A 27,437-nucleotide genomic window follows, 5' to 3' on the forward strand; every position below is an offset into this window, starting at 1 on the left:
CTGCCGCAGAGTTCTCTCGCTCTCCAGCCACACCGCCAGCTCCCTTCCCTTCCTTCCTCTCTGCTTCCTTCCCCACCCCAGCTCCAGTGGGCTTTAAACTCTTCAAGCCCTGCCTTCTCCCCTGCCTCCACCTACTTCCGCAGCTGCCTTTCCTGCTCCTCCTCCCACTACCATGGGTCCAGTGGCTGACACACCACCTCACTTCCAGAGGAGCTGGAGCCTTTGGCCCTGGCATGAGGTGCAGGGCGCCCTGGCTGAGTGGGACAGTGGCCTCACAGGGCATCTCCCTTGGTGGCTATGGTGGAGTCTGCCCCGTTACTGTGGGACAGCGTGGGGACCCCCTCCTCCTGCCGCCCCAGGGCCAGGGTGGATGCAGGACCTGAGAGGTGGTGAGAGACATAGGATTTAAGTACTTCTGTTGTGTCCTGTTCTCCAGTCAGGACTTCCGATCTCTATTATAATCTTATGGGACCAAGGACATATATGTGGTTGGATGTTGCCCTAATGGATATTATGTGGTGCATGCCTCTGTGTGTGTGTTCTACATATATATATATACACACACACATACAACCATTGACCTATATAGACATTTTATATTGTCACAGCAATATGTGATTCACAGTTAGGTGTCTCTCACCCCTCACTTGTGGTCCACAAATGCACAGCGCCGTGACCAGTCTATTCTGTGTCGTTATCTGCTGCAACATATCCTCCTTCAGCAGAAGTGCGAAGTCTTGAAGAACATATGAAAGAAAGTCCTGGGACATGAATTTTAGTCTGTTATTTTCACTGTTACATAAGGAACTCTTGTGCCAAATTTTAATGCCTACCCGCTATATGACAGAACCTGAATGTGTGACATTGACTTGATTAATCATGTTTCAGTAATATTAGAGTACCTGATCCAGTGCTCGTCCCTTGGTCAGACCTAGTGATACCTGTTGAATGAGACTTTGCCTTATATTAAGTCTTTCCTTTCCATTCCAGTGCCCCACTATAGTTCATACCCTTATTTCTTACCCTGATTTAGAAATCTACCAATTTGTGTCTGTTCTCAACCCTGTGGAACAGAAATGAAAAAATTTCTATACACTTGTTGAGAAACAGCTTCCCTTTTTTAACCGTATCTGTGAGACACACATGAGCACTCGCGTGCACTCACACAGTGTTTCCACTGTTGACTGATCTCTTACCTTCATCTTTTGTGTTTTGTTTCTTCCATTTTGACTGCCTTTGCTCTTACTTTCCTGTTGAGAAGCCATTCTTTAGTCAGTGTTATCGTCCTCCTCTGCTCCATAAAGAACAACCACACACCTATGGTAGGTAGGAAAATGAGTGACAAGTTACTGTGGTGAGTCAGCAGACTTTTATACTCGGGGTAAATAAGCATCATTACATTTCGATGCTAGCATCACCAACCTGCTGACTAGAAAATGTGTAGGAAACATAATTCACTAATGAGAATTGTTTGCTGTCTTGGACAAGCTTAATACGGAGAAAGCCCCTAGTGTGTTGTACGGTGAAGTTGAGCTTGTAGCACCTCTGGTGGTATGGACTTTAGTAGGTAGTGTGGACTTATCACTCCATGTCACTGTTCTAATTTATGAGTATACTTTTTTTTTCTGTTGATTGCTTGTTGCATTCTTAAGTGTATATGTAAAACTCATTTTGAGGCTAGATTTTTTTGGTAACAATATGTGGTAATAGTTTGAAATAATGGGTCTGGGCTTGAATCTTAATTACTTTTTTGTGACTTTGAGTAGATTCCTTCTCTCTGAGCCTAAATTTTATCATCTCTAAAAAGATTTATACCATGTGTAGGTGCTAAACAAGCTAGCACCTGTAAACTATCTGCACAGTGCCTGGCCCACCGTCCCTCCCCTTCCCCTGTGCCCCTCTACATATTGTGGCATATCTCAGTGTCATATAAATCAATGAAATGTCTAATCTGCATAGATTGTTTTAAGTAGAATTTTAATGTATAATCAATTGTGTAAAATAAAACAATTGTATATAGAAATATGCTGAAATTTCAGAGTAACCCATCTGTTCAAAACAAAGCATGTGTCATATTCAGATATTTTCCTTTCTTTAGGTGTAAATTCATATAATTTATCCTATTGAAAAATACTGGATTTTTAAAAAATTGGCTGGTCAAGATGTTTTTCAGGCAAGATTTTACATTTTATAGTGTAATTGTTAGAAGGTCATATGAATGAGCATACAGATTTTGACAGTATTTTATTTTTGGTTTCATAATCTGTATAGAACAAAACTTAAGTTTATAAATACAGCTTCTCCTTTATTGCTTTCTGTGTCATCTTAAATTGGACAAGTCATGGTGCTTCAGCTTCTCCCTTTTAATGTAGACATAAGCGCCATCCTTTGTTGAAGCTTTCCTTCCAAGTGTGGCCTTCCTTTGTTCCAGTGTACTAGTGTGCGCATTTAAGGACTGAGACTCAGCTTCCTGGGCCCTAGCCCGGGGACGCTGCATCAGAATCACTGGGGATGAAGTCCTTGGGAATCTGCATATTTAATAAACAATTCTAATGTACTTTATGGTTCATAATTATGCATGAATCTTTGTTGTATTTTGTCACATAAAAAATTAGATTTATACCGTCATATATATTAGGCCACAATTAAGTTATTTATTTATTCATTCAATAATTGGGCACCTGTTTCCATGCCAGACTCTCTGATTGATGTTGGGTGTACAGTGATGATGACTCTAAGGTCTTAGCTTCACAGAATTTATAATTTGGTGGTAAAAACAGACAACAAATTGAAAAGTATGTTGAATTACAAATAGTGGTAAACGTGAGGAAGGGGGGCACACTGAATTGACATTGGATCCAAGACCTAAAAGATGAGTTGTCTCGTTAAAAAATTTTAGTACACCATTAAGAGGGGGAATAGTACGTCAACAGAATGGGATAGTTTTCTCATCTCTCCTCTTCTTTTTGTACGTTGTACTATAAACAAGAACTAAAATGAAGTAGATCGAAAGATAGGAGGATTAGCTGGTCTTAACATCTCTCCATCTGTCACGGAGGTCAGCTATAAAGGCAAGCCAATTAAGAGCCACCTACACTGGCATGCCCGGGGGTCCCCACTGACCCTTTAGGAGATACTTCTGGAGCAGAGAGCATTGCAGAGGAGGGCAGGGTTGAGACCACAAGAGCTATGGGGCAAGTGAAGGGCCTGAGTGCCGAGAGTTACCCCAGCGATCCTTTCCCTCTTGTACTCTCGTGCTCTTTCCACAGCAGAGTTGTCTCACGGCCTGCTACCATGGACTTGTTTTGGGGCCTTTGTCCTCATCCTCCTTTCCAAAAATTTTGCCTGGGGTGCATAGTAAACTATTCATTTTCCATATGACCCATAACACACAACTGAAACAAAATTCATCAAACGCTTATTCATGCTACATTTGGTGCATTCTGGTCTATTCCATTTCACTTCTTAAAAACGCTAGTTAAAATCTACCAAGTTGTTTTCTCAACCTCCTAATGGGTCACAACTGACAGTTTTTTTTAAAAATGCTGATTGAAATACCTTATCCTTGAACTAATGGACCATATCTACCACAGCCTCCACCAGACTGAGTCCAGTACAACTAGATGGTGCCCAGCTACCACCACTGACTGCTCTCACAGGGATCACAATAGAGGGTCCCAGACAAAACTGGAGAAAAATGTAGAACAAGATTCCAACTCGAAAAGAGAGACCAGACTTTCTGGCCTGACAGAGACTGGAGAAACCCTGAGAGTATAGCCCCTGGACACCCTTTCAGATCAGTAATGAGGCCACTCCTGAGGTTCACGCTTCAGCCAGGGATTGGACAGTCCCACGGAACAAAACAAGACTAGAGGGGTGCACCAGCCCTGGGGCAGGGACTGGAAGGTAGGAGGGAACAAGACAGCTGGTAATAGGGAACCCAGGGTTCGGAGGGAAGAGTGTTGACGTGTCGTGGGGTTGTTAACCAGTGTGATACAACAACATGTGTACTGTTTGATGAGAAACTAGTTTGTTCTGTAAACCTTCATCTAAAGCTCAATAAAAAAAGAAATACCTCATTCTGGCGTTTAAGATGCTCCTTATCTTCTCCATCTCTTTTCCCATCCTGTTTTTTACCACTTAACCAAATAAAGCCATTCCTTGAATAGATTTCAGTTAACTCCCTGTTCTCTGAGCTAACCAAGGTCATTCCATCTCCTTGTGTCTGGAATGTACTTTCCCCACCTCAGATTTTTGTTTGAGTCAGACTTAACTTTAATGCCCCATTTCACTAAATAGGCTGGAATGCCCTTTATTTATTGTCATTTGGCACTTAATACCTTATGTTTATTTATAAGTTATTTATAAACTTCGATCCAGATAGCAGTTAACCTTATACTGCCTGAGAATTGTCAATTAAATGACATGATTTTTTTTTATTGTGCTTGCTTTAAGCGAAAGTTTGCAAATCAAGTCAGTCTCTCATAAAAACTTACATACACGTTGCTCCGTATTCCTAGCTGCTGTCCCCCTGAGACACCACACTCCCCCTCCCCACCCTGTATTCCCCGTGTCCCTTCAGCCAGCTCCTGTCCCTCTCTGCCTTCTCGTCTCACCTCCAGACAGGAGCTGCCCACTGTGGTCTCATGTGTCTCCTTGAGCCAGGAAGTTTACTCCTCATAAATGACACGATTCTTTATCTTGTTTCTCTGTTATGGTTGAAAGTTCTTCAGGGTAAGAATTGTATTTGTTTCTTCTTTCTGCTCTCTGGTGCTAAGCACATCATAGACAATCTTTAAGTTGCTTGGTAATTTGTAGGTTTGGTGCTTGATATTTTCTTTTCTGTAATAAGTGGTTATTTTACCTATTTGAAACAGGAAGAAAGTATTCCTATAATAGAAGTATTTCTAGAGATGTTTTTGAGGGGAGGTGAAATTACTAAAGCATGATGTATTACTATGAGTCTGTAGACTGAATTCAGGGCATTTCTTACTATTGTAAGTTTCTTTGGAAGAGGGGAACAAAACCGTAATCATCTTCATTTTATATTCAGCCATATCAGTGGGAACAAAATTGGCTGGGAGAAGACAGGAAGCCACTCAGAACCTCAAGCACGTGGAGACCCAGGAGACCAAACAAAGGTAGCAAAGTCTATGCCTTTTAGTCTTTAATTTTACTTTTTAAGTTCTGGCTCTTAAAGTCTGTGGTATTAATGATTGATTTAAAGAAAAATTGTCTCTGTTAAGCATGTTATTAGTATATGAAAACTTAGAAGGTAGATGAGGGTGGGATGCTTTCTTCCTCTGTGTCCATTGGAATTGGGCTGCTGCTGCCTGCCTTGGGAAAACCCGGCTTGAGGGTCTTTCTCTGTCGTTTGCTGTATAACCTTGGACAAAGAACTTAAAACCTTCCTGAGCCTGTGTTTCTTGTAGGGTTTTTGTGAGGCTAAGTGAGAAAGCATCTGGGATGTACATTTTAAAAATGAAAATTCCACCTCTTCCTCTCCTGTTTTCTACTTGTGCTTGTTAATAGAGACCTCTAGAAATACCTTTTTTAAATTGCAAAATCATGTCTGTCACACTTGACCACTAGTAAGGAGCACGTTACAGGCTTGTTGGAAGAAGGTAGATTTATATACAAGGTTGACTGAACAGCAAACTTCTCTTTAAAGCTTTTAAATAGTCTTAACATTGAATAAATATCATGTACATAAACAACAAAAATGCTTTGTGGATATTTAGTATTTGCAAAGCACCTTCCAAAGCATTTTCATGTTACTTTATGTCTGTGTTCAGGTGGAATGGAAAGTATAGGAAACACCACTGAATTGTCCATGAACTGTTCTTCTTAAGACTAAGTTTGGCACTTTGTGTGTTTTTGTTGTTGAGAATATACACAGCAAAACAATCCAGTTAAGCAGTTTCTAAATGTACCATTTAGTGGCATTGATGACATTGTTCAAGTCGTACAAGCATTCTCACCCTCATTTTGAGTTGTTCCTCCCCATTAACATAAATTCATTGCCCCCTCAGGTACCTATCTAATCTTTCAAGTTGCTGTTGTCAATTTAATCCCATACAGATAGTTCTTAAAAGAGCATAACGTTCAAGGCAGACCTTTTTTTTTTTTTTACTAGTTAAGCTAGACTACTGTTGGGTTTTAAGAAGACTTCAGGGGATATTTTTGGTTTAAGGTTTAAAGACAATAGTTTCAGGGGTTCATCCACCCTCCATGGCTCTAGGATGGCACTTTGTGTTTTAAAAGATAAAATTAAGCACTTAATTACATAGCATTGTAAAGAATATGTTATGTTTCACAACAGAAAAATGTATACGACTTTAGGATAGCACTAAGTCAAGCAATAAACATTGTTATTCCCGACGTTTTTTCTCGGAAAGAAAAATGTCTATTATGCAAACAATAATTGCTCTTGGTTAGCAGTTCCCTTCTTTCTGCTTTCTCCTTCCTCAATCCAGCTACATCCTAATAATAATCAATCACTAAGATAGTATCTTGGTGTCTAAACTCTTTCCTGTTTATATACTGTACATACATTCACTATTTGGTGGGTGGTTTGTTACAAGAATGGATATTTTCCACCTAACAGTGTATCATGTCAGTATTTTTAGATCTGCCCCAACATTTTTAATGGGATGGTTTGTTTTTTGCTTTGATTTTTTGTAAACAATTTCTGCATATAATGAATTCGGGGCTTTATAATGACTAAAGAGAATGCTTGAGTTTAGAGTTTTTGGTTTATCCTTTAAATAGCAATCGTAATGACTAAGAGCAAGATTGAAGTCAGACTGAGAATCCAATCTCAGCTCTATAACTTACTGGTTGTATAACCATGAACCATTGCATAACCTCTCTGAGTTTTAGTTTTCTCATTTGTAGAGAAAAATGATACCTACTTGGTATTAGACAGAATCGAACAAGGAAAGCAGATACCATTCTAAGCATGTAAAACGAGAATTCGTCCCAAAGGTGTTGGATGAGCTGAGATCCAAACAGAATAGTGGGGCTTGGCAGAAAACCACTTCCATCTCTAGAGCGGAAGGCCATAGGGAGGAAATGGTATGACCAGAGCCCGTGAGTGGGAGCTACACAGTAGAAGCTGAAACTTAGTGGGGTAGTGGGGGAGCTTTGGGCTGGAGTTGTGGAAGAGATGTAGCTGCTTCCAGAGACCTAGTCCCTCCAGTTCCCACCAGTTCTTCCCAGGGTCAGAGCCTACCCCAGAGATAGCCTGTAGGGGCTAGCTTCTCCCCGACCCCACCACAGAGCATAGCAGGGAAAGGGCAAGGAGGAGGTCTGGAATAAACAGGCTCTGGGCCAGCAGAGGATTATATATTATGTGGCATAATGGATGATAAATGGTGGTCTCTGTATGTGAGGTCCTAAGCTAAGCATGACAATGAGAGGGATTGAATCTGAGATCTCTCATCTCTCAGTGGTAAAATTCTGTTAATTTGAATAATTTATTACTTGCTCTCCTCTTCTGGCACTCCAGTAGTACCTACCTTGCTGCTCTGTTTATCTCCTGGAGACGGTACTCATCTTTATTTTGTCCATATCTGGCCTGGACAGGCACCTACTATAGGTTAAAATGAATGGAAATATGAAATAAACTTTTTTTCCCCCTCCCTGTTACCCGTTGTTCTGTAGGCAGAAGGTTCTTCCACTGCCTCTTCAGGAAGCCAGATAGCTGAAGGAAAAGGGAGCCAAATTGGCACCGTACAACCAATTCCCTGCCTTCTGTCCATGCCCACCAGGAACCACATGGATATTACCACACCTCCATTACCCCCTGTTGCACCTGAAGTATTGAGAGTGGCAGAACACAGGCACAAGAAGGGGCTAATGTATCCCTACATCTTTCATATCCTGACAAAGGTATTGTTAAAGGGGTCATTTATTATTATGGTCCATTAGCTTACAGGGGTGGTTTCTACGTGTTTTTCCTTTTTGAAGTATTTCTCTGTCTTCTAAACTTTGAAACAAAATTTTCCCCTTCAAAACACTGAGCAAAATCTGAAAGTTTTAAGCTGTAAACACAGTTAAAAAAAAAACTTGTCTCTTTCCGTCAATTTAGTATAAAATATTTTTGAAACTTCTAATTAAATAATGATACATCAAATTATTTTATGACTTGTAATTATTTCCAGTTTCAAATTTTCTTACACCATATTTGTGCTATGGCGTTAGATTGAATTCTGATGTTGGATACAGTATCTAATTTCTTTATCATTTGTCCTTAGAAAATAATGTCTCCCCTTTTGAGTAGCTAATAGTACTTTCTGTATTTTGACTTGTTTGTCTACCTCACTGAGTACAGTTTTTGTAGTACTTAATAGCAAAAAATTGGAATACCAAATTTTGTAACATGTACATAGTCAAAAAACGTAATTAGTGTTTTATACAGTTACATAATTTCACTTTATTAGTGTCTTACCAAATGTATGTCTAAGTACATACATACAGGGTGGCATTGTTTTTGAATCTTGGGTCTCAAATACATCTGTGTTTATTTAAATTTCCTCCATGATTTGTAGTCTTTATGTTGGTATTTATAATTGTAGACCCACAGTTTAACAAATTACATTCGTTACCAGATATCGCATGCAGAATTGGTTTATTAGAACCATGTATTATTAATATTTTTTCATCAATATCTATGTCATCATATATAATTAGGCTTTTTTCTTTCTATTTCCTGCAATTCATATTTGGTTTGTAAAATGGAGTCAGATGCAGTAGGCACTTCTATTCCACAGTACTCTGGAGGTGACTTCTTTGAGTGTTAACTGACTAAACATTGTTTACTTTTATAAATTAAAGGAAATAAAGAGTGGTTAGACCAGTACTATTTACCCATCTCCTTCAATTTATTTTTTAAATTATGATTTCCTTAAACTCTCCTATATTATTTGGTATGGGTATGCATGTACAGTATCACTTTTCAGATTATGATTGTAAGGTAAACATTTTATTTTTCAGGTTCAACATAAATTATAAAGGGTAAGTGAAGTTATTGTTGCAGGTAAAGGTATTTGCTAAGTTTAAAGAGACAAGAGTTTTGAGGAGACATCTTTCAAAATGACATCTAAAGAGATTGCAAATTTTCCTCATTGGGGTTGTAAGGTTCCTTGGACTCACATACTTGTGTCAGAGTGATCAGTCCTATACCATGTACACACTGGATTTTTCTGTTGTATGGATAATTGATTAAATCAATATGGGTGATAGAAAAATGTGCTGTTATTCTTCTTCAGTGCTTACTGATTTCAAAGGCTAATATTGATAAAAATGACTGTTGTAAAAATTAAACTTGACTGTCTTCAGATTTTAAAATAGCATTTAAGAAAAATTTCCAGTATATGAATCAGGGTTTTTATTGGCTGATTTTAAAAAGTAGATTGCCAGACCTTTCTTCCTACTCCACATTAGTCTGGAAGCTCTACTGAAACCTGTTCAGCATCATTGCAACACACAAATCTGCACTGACAGGTGGGTGGTGGCCGCACATGAGCTGAATTGGCCAAGAATCGAACCCAGGTCTCTCACACAGAAGGCAAGAATTCTACCACTGAATCACGAATACCCTATTAAACATTATAACAAAAACAAACAAACAAAAAAACATTATAGATAAGGTTAATTTACTCTGAATGTCGTGTAGTACTACCTCTGTCCCTTGTTCATGAGAGCTAACCACTATTAAAATTTGTGGTTTAATAGTAAAGTTGAGGCTTTGAAGCATGCTGTTTCCTATAAGCTGAATAGCTGTTTTCAAATCGACCAGGCTAAGACATTTGTGGTGAGATGAAACCTCATGGTAGTGTAGAGCATTATCAAAGCATCAGAATATTAAGAGCATAAATACTCCCTAGGTGAATGAAAATGAAAGTACTTGGGCTGTCAGTGATTTCTTAGCTTAAGTGATGAGGGAAAAGATGAATTTTGAAATTAAATTTATGTGAAAGAAAGGGTAAATATTTTAAAATAATTATTAAGGGATATATATATCAATAAATTTAAGAGACATTGAAGACCATAAATGTATTTTTATGTTATGAATATATGTAAATAAAATTTCTCACAAAATATCTTGAAACAAACCTTGATACCATAAAATATCCGAGACAGGTGACCACAGAATTTGTGCAACAGTCTCCATTTCAGAGGGTCATAGCCAGTCATTTATCTCTTGGCAGCAGTGTTCTTGAGGCAGAATAAAATAGATTGGGGCTTCATCCATTCACTTTCTGCCTCTAGTAGCTGTCCATACCATCTCATTCAGTTTAATGCATTTAATGAGTACCTGCGATACTGCGGGAAACCCCGGTGGTGTAGTGGCTAAGTGCTATGGCTGCTAACCAAAGGCTCGGCAGTTCGAATCTGCCAGGCGCTCCTTGGAAACTCTATGGGGCGTTTCTACTCTGTCCTATAGGGTCGCTATGAGTCAGAATCGACTCAGCGGCACTGGTTTTGTTTTTTGGTTTACCATACTGTGGGGAGCCCTGGCGGCACAGTTGTTAAGAGTTCGGCTGCTGACTGAAAGGTCAGTAGTTCAAATCCACCAGCTGCTCTTCGGAAACCCTGTGGGACAGTTCTACTCTGTCCTGTAGGATTGCTGTGAGTCAGAATCAACTCGATGGCAACAGATCTGTTTTGGTTTTACCATACTATGGCAAAACTTTGAAAAGAAATAACTTTTAAGAATTCTCTTAGGCAGATCATTTTTAACATGTGGTACTTTTTTATGGAAGAAAATCTGACCATTTTATTTTCAGAATACTCAAGTTCCTTGGATTTTGTATAGGTCGTTGAAAATTATGTCTCATTACGTGTAACTATCTCGAATCTATAAATAAAATTTGCAGGTTCTCTACTTTTTCTATTCTATTTATAGTCGGATGTTGCCTGTCTAGATTGTTTCAAAGACTAGGATCATCTACGTGGTTTTCTTTTGTTCTTGGTTTCAGATTAAAACTAAAATAATGTAGGTTTTATTTTTACTGCTAGAGCATATCTTTTGAGCCCAGCCTACCAAGTGATTAATTGGGTTAGAATTACAGTGTTATTAAGTGGAAATAATACAATATATTTCTGTGAGTTTATTGTAAATTCAACATGAAAAATGTGCAATATTATTCTGCTTTCTTCCATGCAAAGGGTGAAATCAAAATTGCTGTTTCTATTGAAGATGAAGCCAACAAAGACCTGCCTCCTGCCGCCCTGCTCTATAGGCCAGTTCGTCAGTATGTTTACGGAGTCCTGTTTAGTTTGGCAGAAAGCAGAAAGAAAACTGAGAGACTTGCTTTTAGAAAGAACAGACTTCCTCCAGAATGTATGTACTGTAAAAATCCATTGTTTGTTTTCTTCAGTACCTCATAATCTCTTGTGCATTTTCTAAAGCGTTAGAAGAATCATTACTGATTTAACACTGAATGCCTCCTGTGTAAAGAAGCTGGGACTTTCATCATGGCCAAGAGGGCCAGAGTCAAGGTGTTTAGAAAAGGAGGAACAGTCACAGATTTGTTTTTCCTCATTAGCATTCCAGTAATGATGTTTATTCAGTTGGATAATAAAATAGTACGTTGATAAGCACTGTTGATCTGGAAGCTGTCTTGATAATTGCCATCACTTCCTGTAATTAGCACATCTTCATAATAAGTATGGGTGCACTGTCTGTACTCTGATTTTTATGAGGTGCACATCTGCTCTCCGGAAGTCCACTGTTCTCAAGGAAGGTTTTACTCATTCCCTGGTGGACTGTTTCTGTGCTGTTGGAGTGCCACTGTACATAGCTCAGCAGCTGTAAACAACTGCCGTGTGATTTTAGTGTGTCATCACAGAAGTGTACTAATGCCCCTCAGAGTCCTTGTAAATTTAACAGACAGTTCCAACTGATTAACCTTGGGGATGGAGGGTGATGGTGGAAAGTCTGAAAAGTGTTCCTTGAAATGTTAAAAGTTGCGGTCAAACACATTTTCCATCTTCTAAGGGGCCAGTGTAATATTTTTGGGGAAAAAAATGCTTCTCTGTTCTAGGTCATTTTACCTACAGACGTAAGGAATGTAAAAGTCGGTGTATGTCTAGTGGGAAATACAGAGACATTTCCCAGAATTTAGTCTAAAATAGGAACATTATGAATTGTAGGAATTGTGAACCAAATCCTTTTCAAGCTAAGACTACTTAGTGTGTTACAACTCTACAGCAGAGGACCCACAGACCGTGTGGTGTGGCAGTGCGGGTGTTCTTAGATGAGTGGCGCCGTTTCCAGCCAGAGACCAAGTATGTGAAGGTTTCCTAGCTTTGGAAGTTTGAAACTAGAGAGATTCTAGCAGTTCTAAAAAGTAAGTTCACTAGATTCTTACATTTTATATATTCCAATTACTTCTCATTTACTGTAGCAAAATTGTGATTCTGTAACATTTTAAAATTAAGCATCGTTCGCTACTCTTTCTTGAAGATAGTTGTACTGTGATTGCTGAGTTGTTTATGTGGTTGTAGCTGAAAAGAAGATAATGCTCATTCCACAGGCCTTCATAGAATTGATCCTTCTGCCTCCTTGATGCCTGAAAATAACATTTGAAGCGCCTAATACTGGAATTCTTTTCAAAGATCCAGTGTATTCTTAAATATATATATCCTGATTCTTTTCTCACATTGTGTGATTCATTTGCTTAAAAAACAATGCCATCTCATAATCTCAACCTGCCCAGCTTTCCCTTGCAGTGTAGCGCAGCACCGCTGCCGCTAGAGCTGCCACTCGCCACTCTGAGTTCCTGCCTGCCTGCCTCTCACCCCCAGGCTGCCTTCTGCCTAGGTAGGGGGTTCTCTATTTCCAGTTTCCTGGTGTCACTCATGTTTCCCGTGGACTTAGAATACCGAACCAATGTGCTCCCTAGCAGGATGCCATCCAAGTCCACCTCCTGTCCTAAGTTGTGATAGCACTGCCTTGGCTCTTGCAGCGCAAGGCTGTTCTTTGTTTGCTAATGTGTTTCAAAAACGTAGTTACCTTTATGCAGAAAACTCTTCAGGGAATTTGTAGTGATCATAACCTGGAGAGCATTGAGTGAACTCAAGACTCGCTTCCCTTTGTATTGCTCACAGCTCTGTGAAAGTACAGATTAAACATGGCTGAGTTTGTTTCTAGAGCCTCTGTATCCATGCTTCCCACAAGCAGTAGGTAGTGTATTGTCCCTGGGATTCTGATGAGATCCCCCCCAAGTTTCAGGAAGTTCTTCATCATAGGTATGCTGCAGGTGTCAGACACTATCATAAAGCTGATTAATGTAAGAGTCCGGATCTCTTCTGCCCTCCCACTGTTCTGCAGTTTTAAAACATTACTTTTGCTCTTCCATATTGAAATATACGGAAACATGTCTGATCCATAGTCGTTGCCAGGCATTATGCTAGGCCTGGGAGAGGCTGGCTGTCCTCTTAACAGACCATAGGAGAAAGCAGAAGTTTGGGACTCTATTCAGCTAAATGGGCCAGCATCTTCTGAGCATAAAGGCAAGAGAGAATTACTTCTTTGAAGAAAGACAAACGGTTCTGAAGGTCTGAAGTACACAGCATGGGGGAGTGGGGGCCTGGAAGGTAGGCAAGGGCCGTAGCACAAGGAGGTTTTTTTTTAGTCTGTCCTTAGAATTGTTTTAAGCAGAGAAATGATAGGGTCAGGTTTGCCATTTAGAACCACCTCTAGCTGGGGGTGGAGGACATGGGAATGGAAGAAGAGAAGGGTTGATGAAGTCTAAGATGACTCACACAGGCCATACTTCAGATGGTGATGCCATTCACTGTAATATAAAGCTCAGAGGAGCAGGATTTTTTTCAGAAAAATGAGTTAGTGTTAAGTAGAGTTAAGATGTTGCCTGGGCAGTGAGAAATGAGAGAGTAGGTAACAGTCAGGCAGTGGAGAGCTCTTGTCTTAGTAGTGGGGACAGAAGTCTTATATTCTAGGAAGGTGAAAAGCAAAATGGGGGGAGAGGAGGTGCAGGGGAATACGAGAGGGGTGGAGGCCAAGGAGCAGGAAGTATTTTCAGATTTGCTGAGGTTGGTAGGAGAGCTTGAGAGAGAAAATGTGGTAGGAAGTATCTCCTTTCCTTTCCCCTCCCCCTCCCCCTCCCTCCTTTCTTCCCCCACCCCCTCCTGCTCCCCTCCCCCTCCCTCTCTTTTCTTCCTTTCCCTCCATTCCTCCTCCTCTCTCCCTCCCTCCCACCTCTCCTTTTTAGGGATTGGTGACTGAATAGTTTGGTTATTGTTGTGTTATTCTTTTGACAACTGGGTAAGAATGGGAAGAGATGAGGTGAATTTATTAGTGAAAATAGGAAGATTTTATAAAGATATTAGTAGAGTTAGATAAGATGGAAGAGAAAAGCAGAGTCCATGCTTTAGGACCACCTTTCTTGGTGAAGGCAGATTAAGAAGAATTGAGGGGTAAGGATACTATGGGTTTAGTTTGGGAAAGGGAGCCAACTTGAAATAAGAAAATGCTTAGGTCGCAGCTATGGCTGGAGCTTATGAACTGACGATGGAATGTAGGTATTTTTTCCAGCTGAAATTGTTGGCAAATTTAGTTTACAATTTTTTAAAAAGTAAATAAGATTTTAAAAGTAATTTCATAAGCATTTATGTCTGTTGTATGTATTACTCTCTTAGATGAGAGTCAAGCATGTATTAAAAAGTAAATAATTTATATAGATACATGGTACATGGCTTATGGGATATAAAGACTCGAAGTTTGATGTGTTAGAAAATTTAATTTGTATGAGTGTGCTCATAGTAAACATTAAGGCTTTTTTTTTGAAAGGTCAGTACTAAAACAATTTTGATCTTTTCTGCTCAGGTTATTTATGAATCGAGTTTCGACTTTTTTGTAGGCAAGGGGGAGCCATTGAAGTTGTGCTAAGAGTGCTGTTTCTGTTTAGAGAGATGAGTTAGATAAAGACATCTAGACCGAACTGAAAAGGAGGAAACTCTTAAATGAGACAGAAAGGGTGGATTTAGATGACCATTACTTAGGAAAAATTGAATTAAATCTCTGGAATTTAAATGTTTATTTAAACAAATGTATTATTAATTTTTTTTTTTATTAATGGGCTTTTACAAATAAAAATATACCTCTGTTGGAAAAGATGTGTACATTTGATCTCTTAGTTTAAAAGTTGAAAGACCTTAGCTAATAATAGTTTATAAGTCATTAATTCATCTCCATTAATTGTCACTCTTAATTGGAATACCACCTCTGCACAAGGAAGATTGCTATCCTGAGATCTTTTGTGAACGTTAAGCCTGAGTACTCTCGACTTGCTTAAAACAAACCTTGTGTGAGAAATTAGTATTTGTACTATGTGGTCTTATAGTTCTCACTGACAGTTCATATGTTAAAATTACTCCCTTATAACCTCTTTATTAGATTTCAGCTGACTAAATACAGGCTCTGGTCATGCCATTGACTTAGGTTTCTGAGTTAGGGGTCTCCAGAGAAACAGAGCCAACAGGAAGAGAGTGAGTGAGTGCGTGGGTGCATGTGCAATTGATTTCGATTTTAAGGAATTGGCTCACGTGATTGAGGGAGGCTGGTAAGTCCCAAATCTGTAGGCCAGGCAGGCTGAAAACTCCAGCAGAATGACATTGTTAGTCTTGAGGCAGAATCCTTGTCTTCTCAGAAATCGAGTTTTTGCCATTAAAGTCTTGAACTGATTGTAAATATTACTCTAAAAATACCCTTAGAGCAACATCTAGACTAGTGTTTGACAAAAAAAAAAAAAAAAAACTGGGCCCTGTAGCCTAGCCAAGTTGACACATGAAACAAACTATCCCAGTTTCATTACTTGAAATACCTGTTCATTGGTACTTATGTTGGTATTCTTAAGGAGACAATACTGTAGCTTCTTGAGGCTCGAGATGAGTACAGTAAATCACTGTTCCAATTGATTTAAATGGGAAAATAGAGAAGTCTGATCAGGCTGAACCAAAGTGGACCTGTAAATGTTTCTCAAGGGTTCAAGGGTTCTTGGATTTGAAAGATGAATGTATGTATTTAAATCTTGTTTATATCCGCTATCTTAGGAGTCACTAACCTGCGGTCACTCTTAGGCTGTAAAAAGATATATAGATTAAACCATATAATTGGCAAGAAGTCATAAAATACATGAAAGTATTCTGTGATGTCAATGTCTTTGTGGTAGAATTGTTCTTAAAATACTCCACTGGCTTTGTGATCAGCGTTCGGTAGACTGGTAACTAAAACCTCTTTCCATGGGCTCCAGAAAGAGCCTGTCTGCTCAAGTCGATAATATAGCTATTTCTGAACTTCAGGTTTTTGATCTAAAATAGCTTTAGAAATTAGGTCATTTCTATATGCAGATGTTCCGTTAATGGTCACTGTAACCAAAAAAGAATTTCCCAAGACAGCTTTATTACCAGAGAGGGCATATGGAAGTTAAAGGGTTATTTTAAGAGTATTTAACTCTTACTAGATTTAAGACGTTTATTCATTTGGAAATTCAGTCTCTTAATTAAGGCATGTGCTAAAGTGCTCATGATTTGTGATTTAAGGTGACTTACCACAGTTTCTCTTTTGAGGTCATTATATGATTGAAGTAGAATATCTATAATCAGAAGAATTCCAGCCTTTTGAAAGTCATATTGAATTAATGCTTGCAGTTTATTTTCTATTCCTGTATGTCTATTCCTAGGTTCTGTAATTTTGCTTAAAAAAAAATTCATCAGAATACTTACTGCATTATGCTACTGAAAGTCCATATTGTGGAAATCTAAACCTCATCAGTGGGGCAAGCTGAAGAGAACTGTTTACTTCCAAGCACAAGAGGATTCAGCCAAATGGGATGGATGGTGACATAGCAGTTGCTGAGGGAGGAGGGAGAGTAGACTCCGTTTCCCCCAGAAAGCTGTTTCTCTTACAACTGAAATAATGGTGAGACTGTTCTGTGTAGGACACAGGGTCTGAATCCCAGAACTCTAGGCTCAGGACCCTGCCTTGCTGTGATGTCTTCATTATGGGAAAACAAACACAGTGGCAAGGTGTTTAGACTCACTTCCCTAGTCACTCCTGAATGGGGGCAGTGACAGGCACTAACTCTCTTTTCTTCCACCGCAGAGCCTTTCCTCCCTGCCTGCCCTGCCCTCAGCCACTCACAAATAGGATACTCAGGTTGACACCCAGCTCCTGGTAGTCTTGCCCCCTTAGTTTTCTACCGTGTGGTAAATAGGAGAGGGTGCAGTGGTTCACAGACAAGTAAGATAGGGCTCAAATTCTCTATGTTTAAAAAAGATTACAACAGGTAATGAGTAGCCTCTGCTATAATTGGAAAGTTTGAAGTTCAGGAAGTAAAGCTCAGTGATTGCACCTTTTTAAATGAAATCATCTACTGAATAAAATTGACCTGTTTTCTTGCCTTTTATTTCCTATAATATCTTCCCCATTACCTCAAAATTAAATGAGCGAAAGAAGCTTTTAAGAAGTAGATGGACATAAATTATAGACACGTGGGATAAACTGATAGAATTAAGCAAGTTTATATACAGTGAAGACAACTTTTATAAAGGATTTTTCTATATTATGATATTTAATCTATCAAGAAAGGCAAAAAGGAAAATTGATTTTTTTTGGTCCAGTTTGCCTTAGAAATATTTTTGTTTGTGCTAAGTATTTGGGGCTGTTTTTTTAAAAAAAAGTCAATGAACTTTGTTCACTGTGGTTTGTATTATAAAATGGAATACTTTAAGATGATCAGCATTAGCGTGCTGATATGTGTAAAAATTGGTTATTATAAACATCTTTTTTGCACGAGTTTTATGGAGGCAGTTTACATGTTTATCTGAACGTTTTTATTCTAGGAGTAGCATTAATGAACTTTTTCCTCAGAACTTTGAGTAGACCTAGCACAAGAAATGGTTGGTTAGGAAAGCAATATTTAAGGACAGACAATCTTTGATGGTACTCTTTTGTATTAATACAGTAAAGCCTGTGAGAGCCGAAACTTGACAGGACTAACTTGTTTTTCCAGGCCTTGAAAGTTTTCTGCCTTTGAGTGCAGTCTTACCATTTTCCTGTCGCTCTCTATTAGTAGAAAATATTTGAGTTTTTCTTCTCTGACAGGTTTTTGCCTTACACAGGTTCTGGCTTTTGCAGGTTTTAGTGTATTTACTTCTTATGCCTTTGAACTACCAAGTTTCTAATATGCTGGGGACAATGTAAGTGAAACAAATGAGAAATATGAATAGCGTTTATTTACGCGCCAGTAATACCACATTTTTCTTTGTATTCCGTGACTTACAAAACATTATATATTTTGTTGATGGTGGCTTCAGGCATCATAGGTTTAAGAAAAAAAATCACAGCCTTTTTATTTTTGAGAATTGTGGAGGGTGCTCGCAGACATGTCAGCATTAGGAAGTGTTGAACCAGCTGGAATCTACCCACCGCTTGCACTCTGATGCTGTTTAGAAGTTAGTGAATAGTTTTCCTATTGAAAGAAAAGAAAAGCTCAGCAAGTCAAACAACAGCTCCTCCAAATATGCCATGCACATGTACATCCATGCACACGTATACATCAGAAGTCTAGTTGGCCGTTGTCTTCGAAGTCATTTATCTCTCAATCTTTGTCCTCACCTGTAAGCATGTTGCGTACATGCTCCAACTCTACCTTCCTAAGTCCTTAGCAGGCATTACTAATTAATCATGCTACTCTTTGGCACTGAGCTTAGAGATGTACTGATAATGTGGCCTAGTAGGCAGCCACTACTAGTCAGTTAGGATTGGCATACAGAATGAAACCTGTTTATTATTCCTGACCTAGAATGGATCCCAAAGTCAGCGTCACAACAGATTTTCTGGGTAGTTGTCACAGGTTTAAATATGATCCTAGAACAAGATTAACTTCTGACTGAAAGTAATGGTTTTTTGTTTAAACTGACAGCTTAAGTATAATAATGTTTGTGTCATCTTTTAGAAGTAGGCTACTTCTTGAAAAAATGAATTTTCCAGTCAGTAGGACTAACTAGATAAGTATTCGGTAGTGGTGAAACACAGATTTACTCACACAGCAGTTGCATTAGTTGACCTTTGGGATATTCTTAGTCTGTTCTAAAACAGGGCTTCAAACCAGTTCCTTCCTGTTAGAACCCCTGCTGAGAATTTTGCGTTTATTTCTAACAAGTTCCCAGGAAGTTATACACAAGAATCACCTAGGGATCTTGTTAAACTATAGATCTGATTCAGGATAAACCCGTTGCCATCAAGTCAGATTCTGACTCACAGCGACCCTATAGGACAGAGTAGAACTGCCCCATAGAGTTCCCAGGGAGCACCTGGTAGATTCAAACTGCTGACCTTATGGTTAGCAGCCGTAGCCATTAAGCACTACGCCACCAGGGTTTCCTGATTCAGGATAAAAAACCAAAACCCAGTGCCGTTGAGTCGATCCCGACTCACAGCGACATAGCCTAGTGGCTAAGTGCTACAGCTGCTAACCAAAGGGTCGGCAGTTCAAATCCGCCAGGCGCTCTTTGGAAACTCTATGGGGCAGTTCTGCTCCGTCCTATAGTGTCGCTATGAGATGATGATTCAGGATAGCTGGGTGGAAATACAAATTCTCAGCAGAGGTTCTGACCTGAACCAGTTCAAAGCCCTGTTTTTAAAAGGCGACATGAACGAATCTTTCTTAAAGTAATACCCTTACAGAGATAATTTTATGCCATGATGCTCTTTTCGAAATCGCAGACAATGTCCCACTCTGGTTCTGGTAGTCCCATTGCCTTGACACTATTCTGAACAATCCATAGATAACCAGTAATCTTTGCAATACATGACAAAAACGTACTATTGGCTGGGTACTTTGTATTTGCTTATTTCCTGTGAACTGAATAATGTGGTGTAAACTGAGAAATCATCCTCTCCTGGGCAACAGTTAATTTTATGAAGAAACTTAGAGCCCAGAAGAGAGAAGAAATTGTAGTGTGTGATCTCATCTCCTTAAAATGGCTGCCCTCCAGCTTCCCCAGCTCAGGGAAGTCGTAAAACAAAGCTAGGTCTGGTTTGTTTGTTTCGTAATGTGCTGGAGACTGCTGTTTGTCAACCTGAAAATTGAATGTCCCTTGGAATTTATTAATCTATAAAATAATTGATCTCACACAATCTAACCACATAACTATAGAGGGGTGCTAGGTGCCTTATTATATTTAATCATCAACATGGTGCTAACCTTCGCTTGCTGTGCCTGAGATGAACTCCTCCTTCAATTCAGAGCCCTGGGCTCTCACATGCCTCTCCCTGTTGCCCTGGCACCAGGTATTAAGGAAGGAGATAGTAACTTACTTTGCAGCATGGTATAAGGTGTTCAGTAGGTGCAGTCGGTGCTCAACAATAGTTATTAAATGAATGACCAAAGGTTGCTTGACTTTTAAGTGGTGATACACGCAGAAGCTCTCCTGTAAAAATTGGGTTAAAAAAACCACATTTAAAAAAAATGAAGCAAGTTAAAAACAGTTTTGCTTTTTGAACAACGATTTGTGTTAACTCCCATTTTCTCTGATAAAGACATATATTTCCTAAATTAGATTTGAGCTGTTCTTGTCATGAATTTTGATTAAAGTGACTGACTACTAACCGAAAGGTGGGCAATTCGAAACTACCAGCAGTTTCATAGGAGAAAGGTGTAACAGTCTTCTTCCATAGAGATTTACAACCTTGGAAACTTTATGGGATCGCTATGAGTCAGAATGAACTTGATGGCAGTGGGTTTGGTTTCCTTTTTTGTCATGAATGTTAGAGATAGACAACAAAAATGCTTAGAACTGTGAGAGAGAAAACTAATACCTAATATTTACTTCATATCTACAGTCTTACTGTGCACAGTTCTATGCTCATGGTAAGCCCGAAACCCAAACCCACTGCCATTGAGTCAATTCTGACTTGTGGCGGCCCCATGTATTATGGAGTAGAACTGTGCTTCATAGGGTTTTCTTGACTGTAATCTTCACAGAAGCAGATGGCCAGGCCTTCTGCAGAGCCTCTGGGTGGGTTAGAACTACCAACCTTTCAGTTAGTAGCCAAGCACACACCATTTGTGCTACTCAAGGACCATTTATGCATATGGTAGGCACTGAATAAATATGAACTGGTATTTTTATCCCATTTGAACCCTAGTGGTGTAATGGTTAAGTGCTTGACTGCTAACCTAACGGTCAGTGGTTCGAACCCACCAGCCACTCCATGGGAGAAAACACCTCTGACAGACTGCTCCCATAAAGACTGCAGCCTAGGAAACCCTATGGGGCAGTTCTGCTCTGTCCTGTAGGGTCTCTGTGAGTTGAAATTGATGTGACAGCACACAACAACAGTATTCCGTTTGATTCTTTTGCTTTCTTCAGGACATCTGGAGTATTGACTCAGGGCCTGTTAGGAAGAACTAAGTGGCAGTTCCTAGGGGGTATATGTTCATCTATAACCTGAGTTTCGTTGGATCTGAGCATACAGCAGCATGCCAGGTAAATTCAGGCATACTTGGCCCCTCAGAGCCCTAATAGAGAAAGCAAACCAAGGTAGGTTCACAGAACCCTAAAACTGGAATAAATACAGATAAAAATTAGATCTATAGAGTTTGAGAACGAAAATCATCTGTCAACATTTTATTTCTAGAATGAAAACAAAATATAATAAAATAATTGTTTAAAGAGAGACAAGAGCAGAGCTGACTAAATGGAAGGAAAATAAATGGGCTAAGGTAAAGATAGATTTAATAAGAATGCCTAAATGAATACTAACTGGTAGCATTCCATTTACGTCCTGTATGTGTTAGGACTTCTAACATGTATAGCCTGTGTTTGTAAAAATGCAGTAAGTGTATGCTCTGTGTGTGTTGTGTACGCATGTGTGTGTCTGTTTCTAAACCACATGTTGGAGACAAACATGAGCCAACCTAGGTTAACTATTTCTACAACCGAAAATAAAATCTAATCAGTTCTCTTAAATCCTTTGCTACCAAAATGAAGCTATCACATAGAAAAATTAAATAATGCATTTTTGCTTTTTATGGCATTAAAATGAATTCTGCGGAGTAATCTAATAGAAATACAGCATATTGGTTAATAGCTAGTTACGTAATTTGCTTTAGCTGGTTTTCTCTTGTTGGGTCTGACAGTAGTGCCAGTCCCGTAAGGTTATTGGATTCCAGGAGATGAGGCCTAGGATGTGTCCTGCCCACAGGAAGGGCACCTATGTCTGTGGTGGTGGTGGTATGGTGATGATGATAACAATGACAATGATGACAGTTCTTCACATATCACATGCTGCTGTGAAATGTCTTTGCAACTGTTCTTTGATGTAGCTCAGGAAAAAAAAAAATGGTAGTCTCTTAGATTGTACGTCCAAAGGACAGGGTCCAGCTAATTACATAGACACACATTATTGGTTTTTAATCTGGCATGGAAAAATATTGAATAAAGACAAATAGGCATGTATTTATACATGTATATCTGTGTTTTGACTTGATGGATTTTAAAATAAGCATTTTAAGTATTTAAAATTTTTCTTGACATTTTTAAATATGAAAGATAGTCAAATGTAAATGAAAAGAATTTTCCTAATGACGAAACTACCTTTTTTTAAAAAGGAAAATATTTAGTAACTGTATTTATACACCTGTTCAAAGAGTGTGCTTTGTGTGAAGTTGGCAACATTTAGAGTTAACTTTCCAAAACCAGTGCCTTCGCTGATGCTGTGGCCAGTGGTGTGTACACGTGGCATGCCTGTGTATGTAGCCACTGTTAACAGTGCTTCATCCTTGAAACAATCTGTTGTAGACATTTTTTTTTTTTTCCTGTTGGTGACAGACTATATACAAGTATCTAACTGTTGGTGGTTTTCATAACATTTTAAGAGATTATTGTATTGCATAACTAAGACTAGGGGTGGAACCTAGTCATTCATTCAACCTTTGCCAAGATTTTAGATTCTTCAGAATCTCTCAGCTGCCATAGACATTACCTTAGGTGGATAAATGTTATTTGGATAGAAATAGTGTATTGAAGATCAATCAGAACTCCGTGCCAGCAGCTGTCCCCGGAAGGGGCTGTGTGGTGATGCGGGCAGCCAGCTGGGGGCTTTGGGCTTGTGTCTGGCAACCAACTGGGCAAGGGACCCCTCAGGTTCCTGTTTTGGTTCTGATGTTTATTGAACTAAAGTGGGCTATTGGCTACTTACGAAATGTGCAACCAAGTTTTATCAGATTGTTAAATCAATGCAGTTAATGAGAAATCTTAGCATATTGATGTGCAGTGTGGATTGTCTTCATTGTATTTCCTCATCAGAGTTTTTTCCTTAATTTATGTGGGAAAATGTACATGTTCATGTGTTTGTAAGAATTTATTGACTCTAGCAGTGGTAATGTAATTGTGGATACAAGGTCATTGTTTTTGTAACATACCAATTTAGAACTTCTTGTTTTTTTGAGGTAAAATGTTAGAAAATTTTACACTGTCTTGAATTTTGCTGAATATAATTGCTGTGTGCTGGCATCATCTAGAATTTCAAAACTTGGAATATTCCTTCTACTTGTGGTCTCACTGGGCTTTTTAAATCTCATTACAGTGTGGTTAGTCCTTACCAATTTTTAAAATGGAGTTTAACAGATATGTTTAAGTAGGATACCCTTAAGTAGTTACCAAATGCAAATTATTTCTCAAATCTAATTTGTGAAAGTATTTACGTAGTAAAAGGTATTAGCTATCTAAATTGGATTTTTCATGTTAAAATAATCAGATCATTACATACATCTATGAATTAGACCAGTTGTTTTTAATGGATTTTAAATATTGACCAGATTTTGTCAGACAATCTCAATTTGTTGTACATATTAGTTATATAGGGAAATCAAGTCACGATTTGCTTGAGAAGAAATCTTTTTGTAGCCTAACTGGAAATATAAATGATTCATTAAATCACGAAGAATAGAGGGGCAAACAAAATAGTTTAAGGAGTAGAGCTTTATGATTGGTGGCGTGCTAACAGGAGAATGCATTATTATGTGAGAGGTGAAATCTTCAGACTATAATTGTTAGAGTAATTTATTTTGGTTAAGGCTTTAAGTAGGTAAGACTGGTGCATAAATGATTTTTTCTCCAATTTTTCCTTTCTGTAGTTTCACCAGTGATAATTAAAGAATGGGCAGCTTACAAAGGAAAGTCTCCTCAAACCCCTGAACTGGTGGAAGCTCTTGCGTTCAGGGAATGGACCTGCCCCAACCTGAAGAGACTCTGGCTGGGGAAGGCAGTCGAGGATAAGAACCGCAGGATGCGAGCCTTCCTGGCCTGCATGCGATCAGATACACCAGCCATGCTTAACCCAGCAAATGTGCCCACTCACCTCATGGTGCTCTGCTGTGTCTTACGGTACGTGCTGGGTCACGCTTTGGATGGGGAGTGGAACCGGGCACCCCAGAACTACCAATGCACTTGGAGTAAGTTGGGGTAGGTTGGGTGGCATCTTTATTGAGAGTTCTTCCAGACATTGTGTTTGTCTTCTCAAATATGTGTTCCGTATAAAGTATCCAAAGTTTAGGCTCAGTGGAGTCACGTTGTCTGTGGAAATTTATCTTAATCCCATGTTTATGTATATCATTAAAATATAGGCCATTTAAACATAATATATATTTTAATTTATACTATATAGTATGTGTATAATAGGCGTATTTGATAAATATATTTGGTATGTAAATATTATATAATATTTTAAACATAGTTTATTCTTTAAATATTGTAATTTCTCCTACCAGTACCCCTTTTCTGCTCCAGGATCCCACATAGTTGTCCTGTCTCCTTAGTCTCTGGTCTGTGACAGTTCTTTATCCTTCCTTGTCTCTTGTCATCTGGACGCTTCTGAAGCTTACTGGTCAGATACTGTATAGCATGTGGTCTTTTTTCCTCATGATGAAATTATGGTTGTGCACATTGGGGAAGAAAACGCCAGAGGTGATGTGCCCTTCCCATCCCATCGCTCCAGGGGGGTACGTGATATCCACATGACTTATCACTGGTGGTGCTCACCTGGTTTATTTGGTTATGATGGATCTGCCAGGTTTCTGCTCAGTGAAGTTGCTATTTTTCCCTTTTGTTTGTAGCATACTCTGTTCTTTGGAAGCAGTCACTACGTCCAGCCCAGAATCAAGGGGTGGGGCATTAAATACCACTTCATGGAAGGGGGAGTAGCTACACAATTTATTTGGAACTGCATAATTTTATATTGATTATGGACTTGTGTATATTTATTCTATACTTTGAATTATTATTTTTCTCTTTGTAATTAGTATTTTTGGAGAGATAACTTTGAGATGAAGCATGTTACCCGGTCTCTCTTTAAACTTTCACCCACTAATTTTAGTATCCATCAGCGGGGTCTTGCCTAAAGCAGTTATTACTGTGGTGTTCTAATGGTGACTTTCTATTTCCCTTTAAATTTATTAATTGAAATTGTCCCTTCTCTTTTATTTATCTACTTAATCATTTATTCATATCAGTATAGACTCATGGCGGTTTTATTCTCTGGGTTGCAGTCCAATCTGTTGTTTATTTTGTTGCTCAAATAATTCCAGCTTTGACCATTGGGAGCTTTTTTTAGGTTGGCTCCAGTGTCCTTTTGACAAGTTCATCATCATCTCCCCGCCCCCGCCCAGCCCCCAGCATTTCTTTACTTTCTGGCACCATAAGATGCTCATGGCTCACCTTATGTTTTCCCTGCCCCAGTCCTAGAATCAGCCCTTCTCTGAGGAGCCCTGGTTCTTTTCAGTGGAAAGTAGTATTTAGAAATCACACTCTGGGTTGTAGATGTGTTCATTATTACCAGGGTGTCACTGCTTCTTGACCCTCTCAGCAGACAGAGCTACGAATGTATTCGTAGACACTGCTTAAGTTTTGAAGTTAATTTGAATTGTCATGCATACGTGAATGATGCATTAGAGTTTTGGGGTTTTTTAAACAATATCAAACTTAGAGAAAGATTGCAAGTACAGTACAAAGAGGGTTTTTTTTTTTTAACCTGAACCATTTGAGTTTGCTGACATGACACACCATTATCCCTAAATATTTCAGTTTGATTTTCCACCAAACAAGGATATTTTTCTATATAACCATGATACAGCCGTTAAAATAATTGACATTGATAATTTATTACTATTTACAAAATCTGTTTCACCAGTTGTCCCAGGATTGTCTTTTATAGCAAAGCAAAAGGATCCATTTCGGAATCTCTCTTTGCATTTAGGTGCCACATCCTTTTGATCTCCTTCAGTCTGGTAAGGTTCCTCTTTCTACTTGATTTTCATGATAACACTCTGGAGAGCACAGTCACTGTGGGCTGTCTCTCAGGCTGACCTTCTTGCTGTTGCTTCCTGACTACACTCAGCTGTGTGTCTGTGGCAGGAATTCCCTAGGAGTGGGGCTGGTTCTCACTGCATCCTGCTTGGTAACACTTAGTGTCCATCTGTCCCACTTCTGAGGGTGCTTCCTATGACCTCCTGGTTGAGGTGGTGTCTGCCACCTTCTCCGCTGTGAAGTTGCTCTTTCCTCTTTGTAATAAATATTTTGTGGAGGAAGTACCTTAAGACTACGTAAACATTCTATTCCTCCTCAGATTTTTCGGGCATTCATTTATACGTTTATATCAATATGGACTCAGAGTGTCCTATTTAATTCAGTGGCTTATTGCCCACTACTACCATCATTTATTTTGATGCTTAAATTGTCACCTGCTTGGCCAGTGGGAGCCTTGTCAAGCTGGGTTCTGTATTCTTTTGACATAACCCCATCATTCTTTGAGTTCTTCTTTACTTCTCTGCAGATGTAGCCTCAACTTGTACTTTCCCTGCCTTAGCTCTGGAATCATCATTTCTCTAAGCATACCTGGTTCCTTTTAGTGGAGGATGGTATTTAGAAACAATGATCTTAAGGTTATGTGGGCTCATTGCTTTTGGAGCATTGCTGCTCCCAGGCTGTCTCAGTGTGGATGTATACTTACATACATTTGTATTTCTGTTCCTGATTAAGAACAGTAAGTTCACACTGGTACCTCTAATTGACACCATAGCCTTTATTCTAGTTTTCTCCCTTTCTGTATTTCATATTTTCAGAGCGTTTGTCTTTGACATTCAAAAACTTGGGTCCGATTATCATAGATGCTTAATGTGCTTACTTATTTAATTAAGTTCCCTGTGTGTAATCCATTCTCCCATTGCCTCCCTCCCCTCCCTTTTGAGTGCCTTCCTCACCCCGCCTGGGCTGGGCTACCTTCCTCACCTCAGTTGGACCCTGTCATCCCAGGGTAAGCTACCTCTTCCCATGCAGACCCCTTTCTCACCACGCTTGGCAGTCCTCCTGTGCAGATACCTCTGACACCCCCACTTTGGGCC

At 39.1% G+C, this 27,437-nt stretch overlaps 1 protein-coding gene across 1 annotated transcript in view; it reads left to right on the plus strand.

The window, feature by feature from the left end:
• FAM120A (family with sequence similarity 120A) overlaps positions 1-27,437 on the plus strand; it is a 189,423-nt gene that overhangs the window by 122,191 nt on the left and 39,795 nt on the right. Inside the window, exons 8-11 of the mRNA XM_049896569.1 lie at positions 5,054-5,141; positions 7,666-7,893; positions 11,176-11,350; positions 24,177-24,426. Of these exons, the coding sequence (XP_049752526.1) occupies positions 5,054-5,141; positions 7,666-7,893; positions 11,176-11,350; positions 24,177-24,426 (741 nt within the window). The remainder of the gene's footprint in view (positions 1-5,053; positions 5,142-7,665; positions 7,894-11,175; positions 11,351-24,176; positions 24,427-27,437) is intronic.

The sequence above is a fragment of the Elephas maximus genome, chromosome 9 (assembly GCF_024166365.1).
Source record: "Elephas maximus indicus isolate mEleMax1 chromosome 9, mEleMax1 primary haplotype, whole genome shotgun sequence".
NCBI classification, from domain to species: domain Eukaryota; kingdom Metazoa; phylum Chordata; class Mammalia; order Proboscidea; family Elephantidae; genus Elephas; species Elephas maximus.